This window comes from Apteryx rowi, unplaced genomic scaffold (assembly GCF_003343035.1).
Source record: "Apteryx rowi isolate R43461 unplaced genomic scaffold, aptRow1 scaffold_173, whole genome shotgun sequence".
Classification (NCBI taxonomy): Eukaryota; Metazoa; Chordata; class Aves; order Apterygiformes; family Apterygidae; genus Apteryx; species Apteryx rowi.
Genome location: NW_020448008.1, coordinates 1,060,866 through 1,076,431, shown reverse-complemented (window position 1 = coordinate 1,076,431; position 15,566 = coordinate 1,060,866). Strand labels below are relative to the sequence as shown.

At 39.8% G+C, this 15,566-nt stretch overlaps 1 protein-coding gene across 5 annotated transcripts in view; it reads right to left on the bottom strand.

Moving 5' to 3' along the window:
• DCAF5 (DDB1 and CUL4 associated factor 5) overlaps positions 1-15,566 on the bottom strand; it is a 77,901-nt gene that overhangs the window by 12,822 nt on the left and 49,513 nt on the right. For all 5 annotated transcript variants that reach the window (XM_026060927.1, XM_026060929.1, XM_026060930.1 and 2 more), the window contains one exon: positions 8,166-8,232. In XM_026060927.1, coding sequence (XP_025916712.1) covers positions 8,166-8,232 — 67 coding nt within the window. The remainder of the gene's footprint in view (positions 1-8,165; positions 8,233-15,566) is intronic.

Genomic DNA, 15,566 nt, shown 5'->3' with positions numbered 1-15,566 from the left:
GTTTTGCAATGCTTTCCAAAAATGGCTATGCTTAAAGTCAGTTCTGAGTAGCAGTTTAGTGTTCTAGCTGTCCTGGTTGATGCTTTTTTGGTCCATTTGTATTTGATACGCAAAGTGAAATGTCAAGAAAATATCTCTTTTTCTACACCCTATGACTAAGTGCTCCGAAGAAGAGCAATATTGAGTTTCAAAAAATTCTCAAAATAATATTCCACCACAATATTTGACCAGCTGGAATGAAAACCTTACAAAAGACTAAATCTTAAATGAACATTTTAAAAGACATTTCCTCAACACACGCACAATGTTTGACAAGAATACCATGGCAACACGGCATATCTACAGGCTTTGATACAGACAGAAGGAAGTAACATTACAAATGCTTTGAAGTAGTAGATGTCTAGTAAATTGCCAAAGTGATTACACTTTGGCTTGCTTTATTATTTTATGTTTTAAATACTATGCTAATGAAATCCACATTAATTATGCAGGTTTGCAAATATTTCTGCAAATGAACTGATATTTCATACACTGAGAACATGCTTGAAGGCACACACCAACACATTAGAAAAGGCTACTAAAACATAATGAAGGGGAGTGAGATACTTGGATCCAAAGCAGTCTGACTACCCATGCAGAATATGTAAYACCCACCCACAATATGTAGCAGTGTTGTTTAAAAAACAATCAGTTATTTGGGGGGGGGGGAAGAGAAGTGATAGATTATTAGGAAAATTACTCTCATGCAGAAAACCTATAAGAATGTGGGACAGTTTCTAAAGTAACAGAAGCTGCATTGGTCCAAACATTTAAAAACTGTCAAAGCACTAGAGAACTTACTGGGGTAAGGAATAATCCTCTGGCTCTATAACAAAGGAATTAAATGATCTCATTTAAAAAAAGTCTTTTCTATCTAGGACTCTTGAGAAAGAAGTCCCACTGGTTGCTCATATAAGGTAGAAAGACATTCCACAGACTGATGCATAACTTCATACAAGCTTTGTGAATTACTCAGAGTGCTGAAAGCTCCTGAGAAGAACCAGATGTTTGCAGCTGCTGCCAGTGTGCCATAGCACACCATTTGACTACAGTACTTGGCGCTACAGTAGAAAGCTCATTATTATTCACAAAAATTAAATGAATTTTAAATCTAGGCCACATTTAGACTATAGGCCTTTGCCCTGCATTTGAAGCTTAGGACATCATGAGGCACTCATAGAAGAGGGAGACCTTGCTTTGGAAAGCAAATGGACAGCACAATGCTAGCAATAGCGGTGAAGAATTTCGGTGTTGCCTTGGTTCTTCCACCAGTTAAGCAAACAAAAATACATAGCATATAAGGCCTCTGCGTTTGGGGCAGCAGATGATGCTTAGACTCCTTAAAGTCTCTTCCTAGTCACTCACACACCGATATTTGTTTTGTGCAATGCATACCAGCAGATGACTCTTCCTGAAAGACCTGGCTCTAGAGAAGCTAGATTTAAACACAAACTTTCTTGCACTGAGAGCAGAGTCCTGCAGCACCCCTTTTACTGAATCAGCGGTGTCTGATTTCAGCTCCAGCAGCTAGAGCWAATTCCAGATTTCTCTGCAGCACAGGCAAAACTGACCTTGGCCACATCAAAGATGGGGTGAACAGTGAGGGCTGGCCACGATCTTTTCTCCTCCTGGCATAGTAAAGAGGAGAGAGTTTGGAGTAGGCACCAGGAGAGCCAGGCTTGGTATTTCTACCACTGCTGGAAAAATGTGATGGGGGGTGCCCTACTTCAGAAAGCAGCTCCAATTCCAGCTGCAAACTGCCTCCCTCGCCATCCTCCAACCCACCCACAATCTCCCAGGCCAGCAGAAGGGATCAATTTGGCCCTGCAGAGCTTTAGCATAAGCACAGGAAGCAGTGGGCTGGACGCTGGTGTCAGCACCTGCCTCAGCCAACCTGCTCTTATAGGCAATCACCTGCTTTGCCTAGCCTATGCCTAGAGCCAGCCCTGGAGTGGTCTTGTAGCTCTGGACAGATCCCAAGAGCCAAAGGAAAAATTTGGATTAAAACTTCTAAAGAGTATGCAGAAAGTTGCAAGTTTTTGGTAAAGTCACTCCCCAGTTCTCCCACAGAAGCAAGATTACATCAAGAAATGCTTTACTATAGTCTTGCCAGACAAGAGTCAAAACTGTTCCCCAGCTATATCCATAATAATCAACTATTTTTCCACAAAGGCCCACAAATGTTACACAATGCTGACATCAGTATCAGAGTCTCAAGATTCTTCTTCAGTTTGGCCACAAAAGCACATTACATGTTGTCATGTCTACACATCTATTAAGAAACACAGTGCTGTATATATCCAGCATCGTAAAGCATAAAAATCAATCCACCAAACATGGTCAATAACTCCATGACTGAGCATATGCACAGTAAGCAATATTATCAGGCTTGTCAAAAGATATCAGATTAACACAAGTGAAGAATAGCTACACCAAGTTCTCCATCTGAATATGAGGAAAAACTTCTTTACTGTGAAGGTAACAGAGCACTGGAACAGGTTGCCCAGAGAGGCTGTGGAGTCTCCTTCTCTGGAGATATTCAAAACCYGCCTGGATGCAATCCTGTGCAACGTGCTCTAGGTGACCCTGCTTGAGCAGGGGGGTTGGACTAGATGATCTCCAGAGGTCCCTTCCAACCTCACCATTCAGTGATTCTGTGATTGGCTGACAAAAAGTTTTGCTTCTCCCTTTTGGGGCATTTTAAGCAAGCTCTATCATAAGCAAACTAGTTTAGCATTCTTCATTAAGGCAATCAGAGTGTTTCCACACTTTTTAAGCCCCTACTGAGGCAACACTGAAAGTGAATCACTTCCTAGCCTCTAGGGAAAGGCAACCTCTGTGAAACAAGTTATGCTACAAAGGAAGCTTATTCAGCACCAATGGATCCAATTCCTGTACTATCTGTCTTTTAGTATAATCTTATGAACCTCCCCTCACTTGTTAGCAAGAACATGGAAGCTGCTGTAAGACTAGACTATGTACAGAGGTCTCAAGAGACCAAAAGAGCATATATGAAGAAATTATCACCTCTCAGGTTAGGTTAACCAAATGAATGCACGCTTCTAATCTACTGTAAACATGTAGGAAGAGAACAAAGCATGTATTACAAATGATACAAAATTACTTACACTCAAGTAAACATACCCTAAAAATCCACTTTGCCTGGATAACGGCCAGTGTCCATTTCTGTATATATATTTTCTCCCTTCTTTTGTTGCTGTGAAATACCTGCATTATCTATCTATGCCTTATCTATACTAACCCTCCCACTGTTGTTATCACTGGTAGAGCTAAACAACAGTAGGAAAGCTAGGGCAAAGTTACTATGGAAATATAACTTTGGCACACCCTTTCTGCTCTGTCTTCTCTTCTGGTCTGAGGCAAGTGACTATTCTGGTATTTTAACTGCATAGTTCTCGATGGTATATACAATGTTACCGGAACCATGCAAATTACCAATGACAAATATGCCTTCTGATTGTCAAAAGAATAAAACACGTGAAATTATCACACAATCAGTAGCTGTTTTTTGAAATTAGATGTGCAGAAACCACTTGCCTGAGCATTTATAGCAATGGGCATAATATAAGCCTGTATTGTCAGGTGCCAAAATGTTCAAAACAGTAAAGGGAAAGGAAATTTGGTGCAATCAGAAGGGTTGTTGGAAGGACTAAATTTTCTCCAGCTTCTCCCAGTGCTCAGTGCTATCTTCTGCTTTCCAGTACTATTAGAAGATATTAAAGATGCTAAGGCTGGTGAGAGAAACACCCATGGGTGCTGAATCTTCCACTTGGCTACAGCAATACCAAGTGCTCACTACTGTCCTCTTTTGGTAGATGCCATCTAACCAGGACATTTCCACAGCACTCCACACACTTCCGCTACTAAAGTTCACGTGACACAAACCAGTCGAAATTCCACTGGATACAAGAACCCTTTCTACACTGTACCACCACTTACTTGTCATGATCATTCGATAACTGTCCCACAGCACACTGTGGTCAACACTGACCTGCAGGAAGAGACAAACTACCGTCCTGAAGATAAAGTAATTTAGATCCCACCACCACCACTCTTCAGGAAAATCAAGTTTTTTAAAAACAAAAACGCTTCAGAGCATGATCCTCACTGAGACAGATAGTTTTCCCCCCAAAAGCTAATTTTTATTTCTCTACACGTGTGTGTTTTTATTTATATTGTTTAATATATATATACATATATATATACACACACACACACACAGACACACTAAATATATATATATATATATATATATATATAAAAATAACTAAAGACGTTAAGAAGCACCTAATCATCTAATATTCAGCTTCACTTATCAGCCTGGAACTTTGAGAGCTTAAGCCACAAGCTGTCTTCAATGAGATAACCCTATTCAAATTTTGTGAAAAGATTTGCTGCTCAATTCTTCAGTCAGAAGAGATGTCTGCATTTACAATGGCCAAAGAAAAAAGGGAAGAAAAATTACAGAAGTTCTGCTGAAAATTGATGCAATTAGTTTAGTAACTGGACCACAATGACAGGCCCTTTCTGGCCAGCAGTTACAGTCAAAGACAGAATTAAAAAGAGGTTTTGAAATGCAATTTGCTGTTTTGATTTACTCAAGTTTCCAGAAGTCTGGTAACAGCCTGCTCAGCTAAACCAAAGGATCCCCAACTGTCTCCTCAGTCACAAATAAATATCATGCCCCTCACATGGCATTTTTGAGCAATACTTAAAAAGCAAGAGAGACAAGCTCTGAGTTGCAAAGATGATTCAGAGTTGTGGGTGAGGAATGTAAACTCCATTTTGCAAAACATTTGGTCTATTAAGCCCTCTATTACTCCACAAGACATGTCAGGTTCTGTCTTGAACTGGGATTCTTTACTAGCTAAGAAACCACATTTATAGGAGTTGGGTTTAAACAGCATAAGCACTTGAGCCAGCATTTAACAGTCCAACTGGGCAGGTCACATAGGGCTTACGTCTCTTCACACTTCTGGCTTGCCTTGGAGTATAACGAAGCTGTGGAAACTCAGGGTTGGTTTTCATCTACCAAACCAATGAATTAGTTTTACTAGAAACTCTGCCTCTGAACAAAACTGAAATACRTGCTTTAAAGAGAAACTGGCTAACAAATTCACCATCAATTGGTAATTACTTCTGAAGAATAGTGGAAAACTGGGCAGTACTTGAAAGGAGAAGAAAGGGGGAAAATGAGCAAATTATTCCAGCCTCAAGAAAGGAGAAAAGGTGTTTTAACCCCTCCCTCCACCCCCCACCCCCCCAGCACAAGAAGTCCTCTCTGTTTAGAACAATCCAAACTTGTGGAGGGAGACGGACAATAAGACTCTTCAGGAGAACAGCTCCCTAAGAAGCTTAAGAAATACCTTTTTCTCTCTTTTTCCCCACCTCAGTAAATCTCATCTACTAACTGGGCTGAACAAAACCACTAGAGGAGTTTCCAGCAGAGGGGGAATGACTCAGTGCAACCTGCTGGGAGGACACCTCTAAATTATGATTATTTGCAAAAAAGCAGAATTTGTTCCATTTTCCTGGCAATACATCAACAGAGGTAACTACATTCCTCCTACATGAAATGCATTTGCAGTTGTCTGACTGGTGTGCTCTTTCCTGCTTTTCTTCCTCTTTCATGCAGTAATGTTGCTAACCATTATATAGCTACTACTTTCTGTACCTGGACACAACCAAAATAATCTGTTCAGAGCTGTTCCTAAGGATGCAGTTCTGCAAAAGAGCTTCATGCTTGCAAAAAAAATTGCTATTTACAAATAGCTAATATAATTTAAGGGAGTTGTACCATAAATATTTATAGCAACACAATGTTTCAATTCAACCAGAAAGATAGAAATCAGCTAGAGTCATATTTTTATTTAAAATACCAACCAACAGTACAGGACATTACATCATCCTGTCTAACTTTAGTTTGTACAATATTTAAATGAAAGACCACATTCCACCCCTTCAGATCACAGACCCAAGGACACTCCTATTTTTAGTGAGAACATGAGAATAAGGAGTTTTCCATAAAAGCAAGAGGTTTCAAAGGTCTCCATATCCCTACAGCAAGAGTCTTTCTCCACGAATTAAGCATAGCAAACTGTCTAGCCAAACAATTGTTCTGAACCACAGGATCATATTTAAGACAGGATGTTTCATCACATTCAAAACAAGCCCATCCGTTCTAGGGGAAAGAAGAGCCAAATGAAGAAGAGTAGTTTCAGTAAACCTATCACAGGTGATTTGGATGGCTGATGAGTTATTTGACACAGAAGCCAGAACAGCAGTGTAGCAGAACAAAGCTCATGTGTTTTGCTAAGATCTTTCAGTAAGAGAACTGCTCAAGTTACAAAAGACTAAGACATAAACTGTTCCTACTTCAAGATCTTCCGATCCCATTAAGCAACTAATGATGGCAATTGACGTTAAGTAATTCATTTTGTAACAGAAATGTTGCAAGTTTACTGACACGCTTCCTCAAGTTACAAGAGACAGAAACTAAAGAAAGCCGACCAAAAAACACATAGGACATTGTTTTATGATAATTCTATTTATCACTCTTCGTGCAAAGGTCCCAGATAAATGTTTGGCATCTGCAGCTGCCTGGAACAAAGACGCAACTGAACAGAGGGATGGCAGCTCTTAGCTCTCAAGAGCATCACAACCACATAAGCACCAAAGCTCAAGTCCATAGTTTATAAATGGAGTCAAGGGATGAATAGTAATGTATAAAATGCAAACACAGTCCACATATAAAATCTTAGAGGTAAATAACTATTTCAAATGTATGTAAGCCTTTGCTTTAAATAAAAGGAAAACTCATAAGTAGTAAAACAATGTCAGATGACAAATGAAATCATACAAATTAAAAAGAAAAATTCAGGGAGAGCCTCTGTAATCCCCTCCTCCCAAAACAACAACAACAAAACCCAGAAGGTCAAGATACTGGCATATCAAGGCTTCTGGAGTGCAACATCAAATGTTCATTAAATAATGAAACCAAAATTGGAATGACACTTTTTTCAAAATTCTTCAGCTAAACAAATCTTTTATGAACTACTCATCCTCTTAGCTGTGGATTATAACAACACCTTGTGATTAAAGCTTTTCAAAATAAAACAAGAACTTTTCACTTTACCTTTAATGCAGCTTGTAATTTGCTCTCTGTACTGCTAGAGCACCTGAGACCACTGAAGATCACTCAATTGTATTTAATACCACTAAAACGTACAGTTTAATCTACGAGAATCATTACTAATCAAAACAGTAGTAGATTTTCATAAAAATCTTAAGTCTTTCAATGAAGATTCAGCACACAGTGATTTATTTCAACAGAAGAGACACGCTGAAGCTACAGGGCCTGGAGATAGCAGTAAATGTTGCAGTATTGCCAAATCCTATGCAGTATTAGAGAATACCGATTCAGGCACTGACCAATTGTGGCAACTGCAACTCTACTCTTATAAACCACACTGCTGCTTTTCTTTACTCTAATCCCCTTCTCCTAAGCTTCCACACAAAGCTGAGCTAGTGTGACTTGCATAGCTTCTTGGCTCCAGCACGAGAAAGGGTGAGAAGAGAGTCAAAAGTTGTCCYTTCCACCAGCTGATAGTGCTCAGGAAGTGCAAGAGTGCAGCTTTGTCTGGGAGGGTTTGGGGACAGAAGGAAAGGAAGAGGGCTGTACTGTAAAAAGCAAGCCTTTACACTGAAGTGGCAAGGAACAGCATGGGAATCCAGCAATAATTTCTGCTGCAACCTTCATCATAGAATGAAATTTCTTGGCAATAGATCCYAAGTTCTTCAGTGAGCTCAGATCAGTCTAGAAGCAGCAGAACTCATAGAGAGTAGGAAGGGAAGACAAGTCCAGCCTCCAGCCACAACTCTATCAGCTCATCTAGAAGTTTTAAATGATCATTATATGAGAAGAAAAAGTCACGACAATGAAAAATTTAAAAGGCATTCTTCATTGCTATCCAGAGACTGGATTAGGCATTTGTGAACCCTCCCCATCCTGCTTTCATCAGAACACTGAGTGAGCACAGCAATTTCTTTAAAAACTACACACAAACTAGTATTTTTCAAAGTTGAAATTGAAAAAACAAACTTACCTGCTTCTGGATCTGGAGGAATTCTCCACATATACAAATTGAAGTCATCAGAGCCTGAAAGGATGTACTGTTAGAAATAAAAATAAAACCAGGTTACCACAATTATGTTGTGAATTATGTTGTTTTATTGTTGATCTAATTCCTCCAAAGAAAAAAAGAAAACCAAGATAATTCAACTCGTTCTGTGCACTTCACTGATCAACTTATCCTTAAATAAGGACAAGGTACCAGCAAAAAYACGTTGCATGCATGTAAGATGACCAGAGTTCAGAAGTATGCTTCACGTAGCTAACGTCTACTGCCTAGAGTATATGCTTTGTTTGCTAAATAAGGCTACAGGTTATAGCTGGCTTTAATGCATATGAGTCCAGATCGAACTCTCAGATCTAGCCACCAGGAACTCTGGTCTTTTTTGAATATCAAAGTCCCTTGGCCTTTTTATCTCCTTCTGAACTACCAAGGGAAACTTCTTAAAACACATAACTAATTAGGGAGCTGGCACATCCCTTACACATAAGTACATCATCTTCAGCCCACAACAGTCTACTGAAGACCATTAAAAGTCAGTCACTCTTAAAGGATAATCTTGAACAAAACCATAGCTAAACATGCTCTGCCAGCAAGTCTCAGAAACTGTTCCAAACACCAGTTTATCGCACTGTTCATTTTATTCCTGTTTATGGTTACTCTGGAAAGATGGAGAGCTGCCCTTTTCCAACAGTGTATGAAGGATAAACAAGCTCTTTGTTGTACAACAGTTTAGGCAATACACAATTTGAAGTAGCCCTACTTAATATATTGCAGACATGCACTGGAATGACAGGTGACATTTGACAAGGTAAAAAGTTTACACTGTTCAGTTACAAGAGGACACAAACTGTGTCTTGTCTCCAAGTCTCTCTTCTCCATCAAATTATACTCCACGTCATTGCTTTCTTGCTCAAATTAGAGATGAGATGACATGTAGTGGAACCAAGGGCAGAGTCCAGTTCCAGTTGTACTGGTGTAAACAGTAAATCTACAGTCCTCAACTGACTTAATGCTTTTGCCCAATCAATGTAGTCAAAGAGTATTTTGGTTTTTTTTCTTATTAGGGTAGAGGGAAGGGAGTAAAAAAAGAAATGGAGTATGTCCCCTTTTTAACCTTTGAAAGGAGACAAATTCTGTTTTGTTTGGCTCAAATTTAACAAGTTTCTTTCCTTATCCAGAGATACTTTAACTCATCAGGCAAAGTAAAATCAAGCAGTGAAGAGACAAGTCCTGGAATAACACAGGACTGAGAAAACAAACAAACAAAACATATACTAACATGGAGAAAGCTGCTATAAGTTTGCATATAGCCTGTTCACAATGCTAATTACATTCTTACATGGTTTGCATGCTTCCAGCCACAAAAATGCAATAACCAGCTCCTAAAATCCCTTCCCTGGTCCCTTACTATCACAATCCGCCCATTCTTTTCTCTGTGTAGATCTCATTTTTATGGATGTAGGATGTGAGTAAGCATTTATTAATTCAATTCTGCTTATTTACTGACAGGTAATAAGCACTGATCAAACACCAGTTCCTTTAAAAAGTTGCGCACACTAGTTGTGCATCATTCATAGACCCTTCCTTTCCATGTCAGAAAACAATTTCTGCAAACTAACATGTTTGCACTTAGGCAGCTTACCTCTGCTAAAGTGACCTGTTGGTGCCAGGAATACGTGCTTTCCTTTCATTTGACTACTTATAATGTTAGCCCACAGCAGGCTCAATGTCTGTGCCAAATCTTCACAGATWAGGGCTCATATAGGCAGCCTCCCAGCAACCAGAAAGAAAGCAGCTCTAACATGTTTTGTTATACAAGAAAATGTTACTTGGAAAAAATGTCTTCTTTAAAGTTATAAAAATGTTGCCAATTATTGGCATTTATTACCAAAGCCTGTAGTTGAAGCAGAAACTGGTTTGTCTAAGACATATGGGAAAACTGAAGACTTCTAAAACAGCTAAAAAGCTCAGCATCTTGAATTTATGACCATAATTCACTTTTTAAAACAAACAAGTTCTAACAACCCCTTGATAACAGAGTAATTTACCGCTTGACATAATAAATCAAGCAAATCTACCAATGATAGGTGCAGAARTGACAGGTTTGAGGTATCTTGCACCAGATCTACATATACACCCACAGGGGAAAAAACATATTACATCCGTGCAGGGAACTAAGTGTCTGTGAGAGTCTTCAGATTGCTACAAAACCAACTTTTACAYGAACACACTGTACATCCTACAAGACTCTGTAGTCAGTTGTCTGGGAAGTCTGGCATATCACCGCACACTGAACAGGAACGTACTACCTGCAAAGGCTACTGATTAGAGTATACTCAGTCTTTGGAGAAAGCAAAAATCAGTGTGCCCCCGCAGCAATGCAGACTAACCACAATTGGACAGCATTGGCAAGAACGTAAGCAGAAGGTCAAGGCAAGTGATTATTCCCCTCTACCTGGCACTTGTGCGGCCACACCTGGAGTACGTGGTTAAGTTTGGGGCACTCCAACAAGATAGAAACACTGATAAAGTGGACAGAGCCTGGAGGAGGACCCCTAAGGCTGAAGCACATGACCTGGGAGGAAAGGCTAAGGGAACTGGCTTTATTTAGCCTGGAGAAGAGAAAGCAAAGGGGCAGAGAGGACCCTATTTGTAGCCTTCCACTGCCTAAAGGAATACAGAGATGTCAGAGACAGACTCTCCTCAGAGGCGTGCAGTGAATGGTCAAGAAGTGACAGTCACAAGTCCGAGGAAGGGAAATTCCAGCTGAGCATAAAGGAACAAAACGTTCATGGTGAATGTAACAAGCACTACAATGGGTGCCCAGAGATGGCAAGACATCTTCACCCTTGAAAACCCGAAGTTTAACTGGACAATTCCCTGAGCAACCTGATCTGATTTTGAAGATGCGCTGCTCTGAGCAGGAAGTCAGGACAAACAACCTCGAGAGGTCTGAATTTTTTCTATGATTACCAAAGTTTAAAAAAAAAAAAAAAAAAAAAAAAAAAAAAAAAGAGAGAGAGAAATGAAAGAATTGGCTTGGTGGAGTGCTTTTGGGGGGGGAGGCGCACAGGGAGAGAAAGGGTCACAAAAAAAACACCTGAAACCTTTACAGTACATCACATGGCTTCATGAAAACTGTAATGGGAAAACAAACTTAGGCCACATATGCAGAGGCATAAGCAGTGGTTCAGCACATGGGGTTGCATAAAGTCAGCTGCCTGCAATTTTGGGAGTCTATTTAAAGCAGCTTGATGGCAAGAAATTGGAAGAGTAACTTAAAGTAGCACCTACCTACTTAAAAGCACTGAAAAAGTCCCTTGTTACCCTCCTCTTGCCTACAATGACATTTGCACCAACCAAATAAATTTGGTCATAGCGTTCTGGAGTGAGTTAAGAGGCAACGAGTAAGAATGAATAAAGTGTTTGCTTTGCAATTTATGTCTAGTCACAGAACAAAGCTCAGCTCAGGATCTCAGCTGTCATTCTGAAGAGGAAGTTATGGGTCTAATCTTGCAACTGAGACTGCCATCAAAAATGCCAAAAGCATTAACTGAGGAAGTTACCTACACAAGCCTGATGTTATAAACAATGGGCTATGAATCGTGAGATTATGTAAATTCAAATTGATATTTCAATAGTTAGTTCCACCAGTGATTATTAAAAATATACCACATTCCACAGAATATCCCACTATTTGGTATCTCTGCCATTCTGCTGCACCCATTATAGCAGCCAGCATTGTTTTTCACTCCCCTGACCTGGTAGGCTATCTCTGGGCTAACTGTTCTCCTGCTGTTCTCACAATATAGAATTAAATCCCCAAATGCATTCTTTTTGTCCTATTCTGTAAGATCAGTTGATAGGAGTCTGAACAGTAGAGTGTAGCTTTTTGGCTGGAGATCAAGAGACAGCCAAAAGCACAAATTCATGAATGCGGCTACTTAAAGAATAACGTACCAGTTGAAGCTTCACGAGTGGACAACCAAGCTGCTGCAGCCAGCAACTCTTGTCTTCCTTGACATTTGAGAAATAAACAAAATTCCAATTAGCACTATCTGCACAAGATGATGGGAACCAAGGCTAATGGAGAGCACAGCTGGACTGACCTTAGCAGGACATTTACACGATCATTTTGTAAAAAAAAGTTTTGTTTTGTTTTTTTAATATATTCATTATTAATATGACAATAAGCCAATAGCCTTCCAAACTAGTTGAGAGCTGGAGGATAAGGGTAAAGAAAATGCAAAAGTCAGTCCATACTTCTAATGAATTCAAAGGAACAATTGCTATGAAGTGCACCAAGCCTTAGCTATCAAGGCTGAAATCCTGAAGGAACAGAGTAAGCTTTTAAAAAGGGAGGGAACAGAAAGGGAAGAAAAGGGAGGGGGGTAGATGGAAGGCTGCTGTGTTGCATATGCTTAGTTTCCACTTCAATTGTGGCCAAGAATCTTTGGTCTTGAGCGGATGTRCAAAAACTAATTCCTAGCAGAGCACCTTCTACCAACCCAGTTAGTGGGTACTAACCAGATAATCATGGGGGCAAGTGAGAGGCAAACACATGTGGCTACACAAAGAAAAGTAAATGGCTAAGACAGCATGTGCTCTCTCCCCACCTGCCCCCACTCCCAAAAGGCAAACCCTAAACAGAACATAGCCTAGTGAACAAGTGCAGTGGTGAATTCTGAATCAGACCAGACACTGAGTGAAGAGTTCAGATGCTCAAACGTCTGGGAGGAGAGACCAATATCAAAAACATCTGTTTCATTGTCTGCATTTTTGCTGCTGTATCTGATCAGGACCTCAGAAATCAACATTCAGAATATTCACAAGAACATGAAATTAGACAGAAAAGCAGTTGCTAGTAATTAATACATATATTTTTAGAAGGGAAGAATCAGCCTCTACAACTAGCTGTTAGCAACAGTGACAGGAAAAGGCTTCCAGATGACTACAAGCTGCTGATTCAGAAGTTTGCCTTAGAAGGAAGAAAACTCTCAGGCGTGGCTGGAGTCTGCTGCTGGAGAAAGCACAGATTCAGTCTGAGCTTCAAGTACGCGTAAAATGCCTAGAATTGTCAGGAATCTGGCAGAATTACTTCAGACTAGCACTCCCCACTCATTCCATTGGAACTCTTCTTATTTTCCGTCTCCCCAAGGAAATTAGAGCAGTTGATATAAATAAGYGGAGATCTAATCTGTTGCTGCTACAGTCTTCTAACAGTAGCATTAGCATTGCATATTGCAATACTACCRCTCTTGGAAATTTATTTTTCTTCTTACCATTACCAGCTTGAAAGCTTTCAGAATCCCACTGGCTACATTTCCTCAGGTGCTACTGAATATGGAGTATTTAAATAAAATWAAATCCAAGTCAAACCTTATTCTATATTTTACAACATATACATTTCCTTTTTCTCTATGGGTAGAAGTTATTTATGACCTGGATCAGAGATATCTTTACATCTGTGGCCCTAGACAAGGAACCAGATGGCATAGACCATCTTTTCCAAACATATTGGCCAGTCTTTAGAATAGCCCTACTAATGTAGAGGAGGATAAGAACAGTGTAGAAGAACTTGTCTTAAAAAACACAAAGTAAAACACACCATCACCATATGATTACGTAGGGATGAAAAAGACCATGGGTACAGAACGATAACCATGTAAAAAGTCACTACTGCTAAGTTACCAACGGGAAAATGCCAAAATGAAGAAGCCATGAACATGTCTACAGATGCCTAAATTAGGGGTACTCATCCTAAAGACAGTAAGAAGTTAGACTATCAAATTCCATGCTGCTGACTACAGCTTTACTAACAAGTCAGCTCTGAAAGAGACTATACTTAAATCTCGATTCCCACTCACTCAAGCATGTCTGTCCATTCCTTAGATGGGCAAAGGAAGCTCGGGGCAGGAAAGATCAGGCTAGACAGGATTTTTCTCATGCTTTCAAAGAGATGCCCCTTAGCTTCTTGAAGTAATCCAATATCCACACGCCGGAGAAAAAAAGCACAGAAACACCCAATATCACAATGATTCTGCTGGTGCTTTACACAGCTTCTGTAAGAGGCAGGATGTACATCCTCCATATATTGCCTGTAACACAACATAGCTCATGGGCTGGGTGTAGGCTTTTGCTTGTTCTCCTAAGACAACAAACGAGCACCTGGATGGTTGTAGTGTGCTAGGCAGAAGTCCTAACTGCACTTCTTCTCTGTGATAGGACATGCACAGGAGAAGTCAGTTTGGTCTGAAGCATCACTGAAGTCTGAAAAACATTAATTATCGGTCCAACACATATTAAAATTCATAGTGATCATTATTCTGGAGAAGGAATCCATTCACATGAAGAACACAGAACTGCGTATTTTCCCCAAAGGAAAATTTCCTAAGGAAATAGAGTTTATGCTATTTTGTTAGTTGTGGCATCTCTAAGTCTCTAAGAGCTTTTAAGCCTAATGGCCAACTTCAAATTTCATAGAGGACCTGAGGGTTCCAGAATTATTAGGTTCCTAGGAGTGTTTTTACAAACAGGCAGCCACACAGAGAAGAGAAGGAGACACCCTGTCAACAACTGCTGAGAAATACCATAACCACACTCCTTACTAAGCGTCAGGAAACCCAGATGGGAACTCATCCTTGAAACAAAAAATCCCAATGCTCTACTGCTCTTGGAACTACCTGACTGGTTCAAGGGGATAAGAAAACAGACTTTAAATAAATAAAAGCAAGGAGTAAGAAAGGTCATCTCATAAATACATATGTATTTGTGTGTGTACATATACATATATACACACGCATAAAAATGTCTCAACCATAAGTGCACATCTCACTACACACCACACATTTTGCCTGAAAAGTGTTTGAAAGAAGAGAACAAACAAAAAATTTTACAGCTGCTTCTGGGCCTTCTGTGATGCCAAGACTGCTCTACTCACCTTTTTTATAAGTGAGACTCTCCCACTATTTTTTTTTTTTTTTAATACATGACTGATACCTACAATTTGATCAGGAATTCAGTGTTACGTCTGCATTTTCCTGCAGGTAAAATACCCACAGATTTGTTTTYAAACCATCTTTTTATTGTTAGAGTACCCACTGATGAGAGCAGAAACAAGAATAAGGACAAATCCATTGTAGAAGAAAAGGCCTTTTCCCATTCAAAAAGCAACAAGAAACAAACAAATGAAAATCAGCAAGATAACACAGTTTGTTTGGAATGGGCCATTCCGGAGGAAAAAAAACCCCTCCTACAGAGTAGTCATGTCGTCCATCCCTTTCTTTAAGGGATCAAGAAATCAACAACAGCCAATAGGCCAAGCATTTCCATCTCTTTGCAAGGCCTGATCTTTCTCCCTGGTTATTTGCA